The 9,925-nt window shown below is 46.1% G+C and overlaps 1 protein-coding gene across 1 annotated transcript; it reads right to left on the bottom strand.

Annotated features, from left to right (window-relative positions):
- Window positions 1–336: 336 nt before the first annotated feature.
- LOC311187246 (RNA polymerase II subunit A C-terminal domain phosphatase SSU72-like) lies at window positions 337–921 on the bottom strand (the record flags this gene model as incomplete). Its single annotated transcript, XM_084258547.1, has 1 exon — window positions 337–921. The coding sequence occupies one exon, from the start codon at window positions 919–921 to the stop codon at window positions 337–339; it is 585 nt and encodes a 194-aa protein (XP_084114673.1).
- Between the last annotated feature and the right edge of the window lie 9,004 nt (window positions 922–9,925).

Below are 9,925 nucleotides of genomic sequence, written 5' to 3'. Positions count from 1 at the left end.
TGCAGTTTGAAACCGCAACAGGTGACACGGTGGTAAAACTGCTGTTAGATTTGGTTTTAAGTCCCAGTGTCCTTTCTGAGAGACTCCATCTCGGAGCTGTCCTTTTTTTTTTTTTTTTTTAACAGTTCATCACACGGAAAATATAACCGAGCGGGATAGAAAATTTTCAGTCTGGGGTTTCGCAGTATCTTAATCAACATGCAAACAGCTCATCGGGTGAAAGCACTGTCCACCAGCACACTACCTACAGAACAAGCAGGTGGGGGGAGGGGCAAGAAACAGTCTCAAGCAAATGTGGTTCCAAAGATGGCGCGCGGGAGCGCCCGGCGGGGCCGCTCAGTAGAAGCAGACGGTGTGCAGGAAATCCCTGCCGCTCTTCTCCTCGAACTCCTGCAGCACCTCGTCGATGTCGTTCTCCATGTCTTCCATGAGCTGGATGCACTGGCAGAGCTCGGAGATGAGGAAGGCTCCCAGGGTCGCCTCTTCCAGGCTGTCCGGGATGTCCACGTTGATGACGTGCACCGGCTGGAAGGTCACCTGCTCTCTGGAGTTGAGGTCTTCCACCACAAGGTCGTACACTCTCTCCTCACAGGTGATGATCAGATCGAATGGATCCCTGCAATTCTGGAACCTCTCGGGTCGAGGCTTGATGCGCTTGTTGCGGTCCAGCATATGCAGAATGCCGTTCTGCGTGTAGAGAGCCCGATCTTTGCGCAGGAGATCCGTGTACATCTGGTCATACGTGGTTTTGAAGTCGTACACGTTCGGCTTGTCAGGCGCCGGGCCGGGAAGCTTCACATGGCTGCCGGTTCCGAAGGAGCGGACGTTGAAGCCCCGCTTGCTCAGGATGTTGTGCGCCTCCATACTGCGGTTCTGGTTGCTGGAGCACACCACGGCCAGCCGCAGCGGGCAGGTCGGCATGGCGGCGGCCAGGGCCCGGGGACTCGGGAATCTGGGTCCCCTGAAGTCAGCCATGTTGCTTCGACAAGGCTAAGATGGCGATAGTGGCGTCCGACAGTGGCGCCCGGAAGTCGCGGTGCCCCTCAGACGTTCTTCCGGCGACCGGTGCGTGCGAGGGGGCGCAGGTCCACGCACACGCAGGTCAGTGCCGGGGACGCCTGCGCTCTGCCTTGAGAGCCGGCGCGGGGACCATGTTCTTGTTTTCGCCTATTGAAAATTCTTTTTTAAAATAAGATGTTTATTTATGCACACAAGAACTGGGGTACAGGCCAGAGGTGTGGGGGTGGGGGGTGAGAGCATTCACCAGAGCCAGAGTGGGGAGCAGAACAGGCAGACTGATGAAACACACTGCTGAGGGGAGCAGCGGGCGAGACAGGAGAGGACTGCTGCGCCATGTGGGACCCTCGCTGGCGGCCGGGATCGAACCAGCACTGCAGAGGCTGCGGGCAGCTTCTGCAGCGCGGCGCTCGACCACCTGCGCCACCGGGGAAGCCCTGAAAATTCTATTAGAATTCCCTAAAAGAAAAAATTCTATTAGGTAATTCTAGTAGAATTCTTAAAAACACTAATTCTAAAAAAATTCTACTAGAATTCTAAAAAATTCTAACAGCATTCTGTTAGAATTCTAAAAAATTCTAATAGAATTATTCTATTAGAATTTTCAGGTCGTGAGGAGAACTTCTATTGCCTTCTGCGTTTCTGTATTTCCCGACGAATCACTCCTGCGCTGTCAGTCACAAACTTTCTGGTGTCACCATCGACCCCGCCCTTACCACACACACTCGACGGTTGACTTGGCCGCCGCCTCACGTGAAGAAACTTAATTTTTCTTGTCATTGTCAGTTTTCACGTAGCCTCCTCCCATCTCACTTGGATTCACCTGACCTTGTGGTCCTGCTGCCGTGCCTGCGTTCATCTAAACAAATTAACTGACTCATTAGATGAAGTCACGTTATGCCACTTCCTTGCTTACAGACAGCCAGTTTAATGTGCCTGCCTTCCATGCTGGACATTCTTCCTGCCTCTCACCGACCCGCGTTCTGCATTCCTGCCACTTTGTTTTTTGGCCATTTTTGGAACAACTGCTTTTGCACACGTTTTTCCATTTTCTGGTATGCCCTTCTCTATCTTCTTGGCAAATTCCTTTTCACCCTTCAATATCCAACGCAAATGTCCCCTCCTTAGTGAAATCATCAGACTCCTAAGAGTGGTGCATGCCACACCCTCCTCTTGGTCTTACAGTACTTTTAAAACCCCCTTCCAAATCATACTTGCTTTAAATCCTAATTTTGTGTGTGCTTCTCTCAGACTATGAACTCTGTGAGATCAGGAATCAGGTGAGCATCACCTACACTTAATGCAGTGCCTAGGAAGCGGTAGGCAAATGTCGAATACATAAATCAACAAATGACAAAATATGTGCATCTTATTAGGGGACCAAAAATGTAAAATGTCCTTTTTTTTTTTTTTAAGATTTATTTATGTATACAAGAACCAGGTACGGGCCAAAGATGTGGGGGTGGGGGGGGTGAGAGGATTCACCAGAGACAGAGTGGGGAGCTGAACAGGCAGATGTACTGAAATACACTGCTGAGGGGAGCAGCGGGGGAGACAGGAGACATCTACTGTACCTGTGGGTAGCTCCCTGGCTGAGGATCAAACTCTGGCTGCAGTGGCTGCGGACAGCTTCGTACATTGTGTCTTAACCCCTTGCACCACAAGGGAGGCCCTAAAATGTCTTTTTCTTAGTGGAATATCCCTTTGTTCTATATTCCATGTTTATCATTTACGTCTGACTATATAATACTACTATTGTACAGAAGTCATTTTTAAAGTCACCAAGCAGAAGACTAGCACAGATTGAACACAAACAAAAAATTTTCCAGGTAAAACTTTAATTACATGCCCTATTTTCTTTAGCAATTACAGAATCTATACATACAGTATAGATATTAATAGAAAATGCTAACATACTAGAAGGAAACATGCATTAAAAAGAGAAGGGACATTTTTCATACAATCAAAAAGAACACTGATGATCCAGCTTTTGGGTACACAGCCAAAGGGATTGAAAACAGCATGTTGAAAATACACATGTACATCCATGCTCATAGTAGCATTTTTCACAATAGCCGAAAGTGGTAGCAATTCAAGTGACTGCTAAATTTTATTCAAAAAAAGTGGTCTGTGCATACAATGATGTTAATTGGTCTTAGGAAGGAAAGACATTCATGGATGAACTTTGAGGGTATTATGCTAACTGAAACCACCCAGTCATAAAAGGACAGATACTGTATGATTCCACTTACATGAGGTACCCAGTAGTCAAATTCATAGACACAGAAAGTAAAATGATCATTGCCACAGCCTGGCAGGGGGGTGTGGGGAAGGAAGGGGCAGGGAGGGAAATTGGGAACTACTGTTTAAGGGCCAAATAGTTTTAGTTTGCAAGATGGAGAAGAGTTCTGGAGACAGATGAGCTGATGGGGTCAGTATCATGGTCTGTGCTGATTACAACCATCCCTTTCACCCGAGGTGAGACCACCAGGCTGGCTTTCACCTGATTTAGCTGAAGAATCTTCAAATTCCACGAGGAAAGAATACCCGTTATTCCAGATGTGGAGGCAGGTGGCTGGATCGTAGACATTGTCCCTCCACCGGATGTTGATGGGTGATTGGCGATCGCCCTCCGGAACCAGGTCCATGCTCTCCAAGAGTGGGTGCACTGGGAGAAAGCACAGTGGGGTTGTCATCATGAGGTCCCCTTTCTAGGCTCACACACCTGGCACTTGGGATTGTGGAGAGTCGGTTGCAGCTCAGGGAGCCTGAAAGTCTTAGGAGTCGGCCAGTTAGGGCTGTCACCACTGACCAACAAGGAGGACTGGGCAGGTCATGCACCCCGCAGAGCCGTGGCCTTTTGCCACCCCGCAAGACTGCTTGAGCAGTCATGCGGTCTGACCTGGATAGAATATTAGCATCCAAGCCCACAACCTCCATTTGTCCCATGAATAACTATGGACATTATGTATCCAGAGCACATTCCCAATTGTCCCACATGGACCCTGATGGCATCAAGGACGCCGACTCTAATTGAGTCAAGTACCAGGTCCTGTGCAAGTCCCTGACAAATCTCAGTGGACTTCCTGACAACAGATAGACCTATTAAGACTTACACCCATATATAGAATTTGGGGTGCTCCAGTTCTCGGCCCTGTAGAAGCACCATGGAAGGTAGAAGTGAAAGCAATAAGGAAACCAGGAGGACTGTACTTGAGATACATCATCATCCACGGCCCCTCATGCCTCTGCCAAGAATGAGTGTTAAGGACAGGAGAAAGCAACAAGGTAGCTGCTATCCAGAAACCCCTTCAGTGCATAGCAGGATCACTGACACTCTCTGTTCATATAAACTAGAAACTTGCCTCTGGTTTTCTCTCATAAAGGAGAATTCCTCTTGCTTGTCTGGAGAAACAAGGCAGAAAATTCAAAATCCTAGCCCCAGGTTGCCTTTTTTTTTTTTTTTTTTTTTTTTGGGTAAGGGGAGGTATAAAAGTGATGCAGTCAAAGTGCTTTCCTGACTCAGTGGGCCTCAGCAGATGGCGCTACTCATCCCCAGAGGACATGTGGCAGTGTGTAGGCCATTCTGGGTTGAGGAGGGTGCCACTGACACCTAGGGGGTAGAGGCCAGGCATGCAGGCGAGCATCTTACAATGCATAGCATTACCTGGTGTTCTTCGCCAATTCAGAGTCTTTTTTTCTTTTTTGTTTTAATTTCTTCTGATAACACAGTACTGGAGCAAGTGGGACCTAAACTTTGTTTTCATTTATTTCTCTTAGTATAAAATAGTATGTTCCTTAAAGAACAAGAATTTTCTGTTGTAGAAACCTAAAACAGAGCATGCATTTGGACTGGTATAATATATCAATATTACAATTGATTTCGAATTCAAACTCCCAGAAAATCCTAGAACAGTCCCAATTCCATCTTAAAGATGCCTGCTACAAAGAGACTTCACATCCTCCGCTGAGATACTCAGTGGCTGAGAATGGAGAAGTCACATTTTTCAAAACCCATTCATGAGGATCCTCTGGAAAGACTTGGGGGGAGTGGAATCACTCTTAACCGCCCCCCTCCACTTCATTCAGAAAATGCCCAGACTCTGTTCTTACACGCATGCAAATACCAGCCCAAGAAAACCGGCCCATTCCTTTATTTGCTCTTCTATGACCATAAAGCACCTTTTTTTCTGATCGAAGTGACACTGCATTCAGGTCCGCATCATTAAAACGCTCCATGTATCTACACTGCATTAAGGTCACCACTACAAGTCCAGTTCTTGGTGTTGTACATTCAGCGGCCAGCTTTTCTTCTCCCACCACCTCCTCCTCTAGGAATCCCAGGTCACTGTCCCCTTAGTAAAGCCAGCCTGACACCCAGGGCTTGTTTTGCTGAAGATAAATTCACTTTTTTGGCCCCTAATCCTCCCCACCCTTGCCTCCATTTGAACAAAAATACAGATTGAAATAATTTCGTAGTTGCTCCATACCTTCAGCCTTTTCTGTTCTGTCCTGAGATGTGCTATTTCCCTCATCTGGTTGAAGACCATCCCTTTGGGCCTAGGGCTAGTGCAACAGGGCACTCAGGGACCCTGTGTCTGAGTTTGCTGCAATTTTTTCTCAGCTGTAAGATGCTTTGATGCTAGCTTAGCCACGGCACATGCACACACTACACAGTCATCAGAGCTGTCACCCACATTTCCTGGTAGTCAGTTCCAGGGTTACTGGTTAGCCTAAGTGGCTGGAGATACTTTTAGAGGCCCTGATAAGGCTCTAAGAGGCCCTGTATGTCTTAAGGTTATTTGAATGTTAATGAAAGACTCAGCCTGGGGCATCCTGAGTTTAAGACTACCAGGGACTTAGCCCGGTTCCTGGTGAAGATGGTGAACCGCAAACACAAGCTTTTCAGTGCTATTGTGTCTTCCACATTAATTGGAGAAATAACAGAACAATTTGCACAGATCAGTTATGATACGGATCAGTCCAATCAAACACAATTTCTCTGATGGTGGAAATTTCCAATATAGCAAGAATTAGCCACACATGCCCACTGAATTTACATGTGTAGGCTTTATGAGGCACCTTTCTATTCCACTTTGTCCTCAAGAGAAATGTTTGTTTTCCTTCAAAAAGGGGATCATGAAGGTAATAATCGTTGGATTAATAACAAATCTGTAGCATTTCCATTCTAGTTGCTACACTAAGAGACTGATTTCATTTTGATCTTTGGTAGTAAAAGGGTTTTATTTTTATCTTATTGTATTACAAATCCCCAAAGGTAGGACTGTCAGCAGTTACCGACTGCTATTTGAGAGAACAGTAAACAGCAAAATATCGAGTTGACAGCCAATGGTTTCCAGGAAACTACTTTGTGGAGGGGAGTGAAGGTAGTAGAGCACAGGGCCCCAGTGAAGTGCTGCTTTCAGAATTTGCCCTCACCTCCTCCTACATTTACTCCTCATTCTGCTCTACCTGATCTTAAAAATGGTCACACTGAAACATGAGGGAGCTACTGCGTGGATGATAACGAGGAGAGCAGTACCAGAAGTAGCTCCAATGCTGAATCCTCAGTGCGTGGCAGTAGACTTTCAGCTAAGGACTTCCCTTGAGCCCATGCTATCTTCTGTAACTCTCAACAATCTGGGGCCATTCTTGGTGACATTCTGGTCGTTCTGGGGTATTGGGCTTCCAGAAATGACGAGTGTTGTCTTTATGACAAAAGAGATGAAGGACTGGGATTCTGAACAAGACATGCTCAGTGGCCCTGGGGCACCAAGACTATAATATTCTCCTAGGTGAAGCAGGTGTTACACTGTCAAACCAAAATCAAATGGTGACTCCCATCTGTTTCTCCTGGTGGCTTAACAGAAGAACATGGCATGATGTGGGAAACAACAAGGCAAGAAGACCCACTTCTGCAGACCACTGCTTTGTGGGCTTTTTTTTTTTTGGCTAAAGTAAAAGCAGTCAGCTATCTGAAAGATACAACCTAATGGACTTTAGAAGGTTAACTTTCATCCTTCTGTTCGTAAAAAGCAAATAAATAAAAATACTAGGAAAACTCCCACACTCACGTAAAACGTTAGTGACTAAATAAATGTGGCTATTTTTTCCCCCCATTTTAAGTCTTAGTAGGCAAAGTGCCAGTGTTGAGAATAAGCCAGTCCAGGTAGGACGTGGGCCTGCTGGGAAGCCACACCCAGCAACCAGATATTATGACTCAGGCGGGCTCATTTTAGTGAGAACACAGTTAACACCAGAGAAAACAAAATCAACTTATAATACAAATATATTTGTGGGGCAGTTTCAAAGCAGTGCTGTTACTAGAGCAGCATTACTAATAACCTCCTTTTTTATGTGCAGACAGGGCCAAAGAGAAAAAAACCTAAGGAGGAAAAGTTGAGAAACCCAAAATCTTGAAGCCAGTCAATATTTGAGAACTCTGTCTTACTTCGTTTGACTAGTGGGAAATACATAAAATTCACCACAGCCAGCAGAATAAACTCATCCTGCCACCAACTGTCTCCTCTCCTCTCAGTGGTTCTCTGCCAGGGTTATTTTGGCCCCCAAGGGACATGTAGGAGTTATCTTGAGTAATCTAGGGGTTCATTCGACATCTACAGAGCACAGTACAGCCCCCAACCTATCCCATGTGAGCAGAGCCCCGGTGAAGAATCCCTGCGTCACGGGGAAGGGGTGGTAACTTGTATTTCAGGAGGGGGACAAGATGCCAGAGCATTCAGGGAAGGTCAGCGCATGCTCAGGAGGCTAGTCAGCTAAAAGCAACTCTGCATGGAGCTACTCATCTGCTTACAAACACGCAAATTCCAGAATATTCCAGTTCATAGAAATAATTCACAGTATGTAGATCAACCTTAGTGAAAAGACGATTGCTAACAAAAGACAATAAAGAACACGTTCCAGAGTAATTCAAGCCGGACATCTCCTTGTCCATTTCTGTGTCACATCATTTCAACAAGTTAAAACTGGGCAAGACAAGAACCCACCAAACCTCACTGTGATCATTTCACACTGCACTCCTTATGACGGAGGACAAGAATAGAAAGACTGGAAAGGAGGTGCCCCAAGACCAGAACCTGACGCACAAGGAGGTGGGGGTAGAGGAAAATAACATGACCATTAACCCAGCTATAGAGGTTATGACCCTTAGGCACCAGTGCCTTATCATAAGGCATAGGACCCAAGCAGGATCAGACTGCTATAGGGAGTGGAACACAGACCTGAGGGTAAAGATATAGCGATTGGGCCCACCCTGGATCTTCACTCCCCACCCTGGAATCTCTGATCCCTTCCTGGTTTTGCATAGTTGTCCAAAATTAGCAAAAATCTAACAATCTCACCACTTGCAAAGATGAGCCCCTCCCCACCAAAAGAAGAGAATAAAACCTCACACTGCCCCCACTAAGGGGCAGCTCTTCCTGCCTGCTGGTGTCTATGCAAGTATCTTTTACTGTCCTAGCCCTTTACTAATAAACCTGCCCTTTAAATATAACTACCATCTCTGCCTTGTGGAGAAACTCGCCGCGTGCCGCTCAAACGGAGCTCTGGTGAAACTTTTCCCAGAGTGAACCCAAGGACCCCCCAACTCGAAAAACCACATCACTTAGACTTATGTCACAAATCAATTATATCTCATTAAAGCTGGAAAAGAGAACTACCCACATTTATTTTAGAAGACAAATAGACACAAGTACCTATACTCCCAGTTAAGGTCGACAATCCCACTCTGATATGCCACAGACACCAGAGTCACAAACACTTAACACAGCTGATTGCTATGAAACAACTCACTCTAAGTCCACAGTGTACTCACAGGCTAGGTCCCAGCCACCAGCATGGAGCTCTGGATCTGGAATCTCCTCCACAGTGACTTGGATGGATCCACTTGAAATGACTCTCAGGCTCTTTGTCACCTTCACCTGTAGCTTGAAATCTTGATCAGTTCCCAAATAACTTGAAGGAAACTAATCACCTAGAGGCAGGAAAAGGACAGAGGAAAAGACCAAACCACAGAGATTAAGATAGTGTGGTCCCATGAGCAGGACAGTAACACTGAGACCATTAACCATTAGTAGGTATTTGGGGGGGTGGGGGTGGGGTGAGTCCCTAGCTTAGCCACTACAGTGCTTCAGACTCACTGGTCACCCCCAGGATGAGACTCTTGCTTCACTCCCACCTACTTTGAGCCATCTTAAAGGGGACAGACAGGAAGTTCACGATTCCACAGGGGCTCCTCACCTCCAGGCCTACCTCTCTATCTGGGGTCTTCAAGCCAGTGTACTAGCTTATAATAACGGACGACAGCCTGGGAGGCTTAAAGAACAGAAATTCACTGTCTCAATTCTGAAGGCTATAGATGGCAGAGACTAGGAAGCAGCAGGATTTCCTTCTGAAATTTGGGGGTTGGGAGGTGGTTAATTTTATGTGTCAATCTGCCTAAGCAGATGCCCAGGGGACACAGCGGAGGATGGAGCTGGATGGAGCTGGATGGAGATTTGAGATTAATTCAGGGAATATGAATTTCCGTGAGGTTGGATAGCTTTCAGATGTTATTCCATGTGCAAAGGATGAAGCATGGAGAGTTTCTGATGGCTGTCACACAACATGGATGGGAGTGGAGCAGGCAAAGTCAATGACCAGAGGATCCTTTCAACCATCATTCAATCCATCACTCTTATTCATTCATCGACATAATCAAATACCTAGTAAGTATCAGACACTGTTATAGGCTCATCAGAAACAAAACAAAGGCCCTATCCTTACAGAGCTTACACTGCAGTAGGAGACAATGAAGAACAAGCATATAAATGGGCAAATTATGGCGAAAATGAAAATATTTTCAGGGAAAAATAGAGCAACTTTCAGTGCTTTATACACTTTCCTATTG

Source organism: Talpa europaea (genome assembly GCF_964194135.1).
Source record: "Talpa europaea genome assembly, chromosome: X".
Classification (NCBI taxonomy): domain Eukaryota; kingdom Metazoa; phylum Chordata; class Mammalia; order Eulipotyphla; family Talpidae; genus Talpa; species Talpa europaea.
This window is presented reverse-complemented; position numbering and strand designations above follow the sequence as displayed.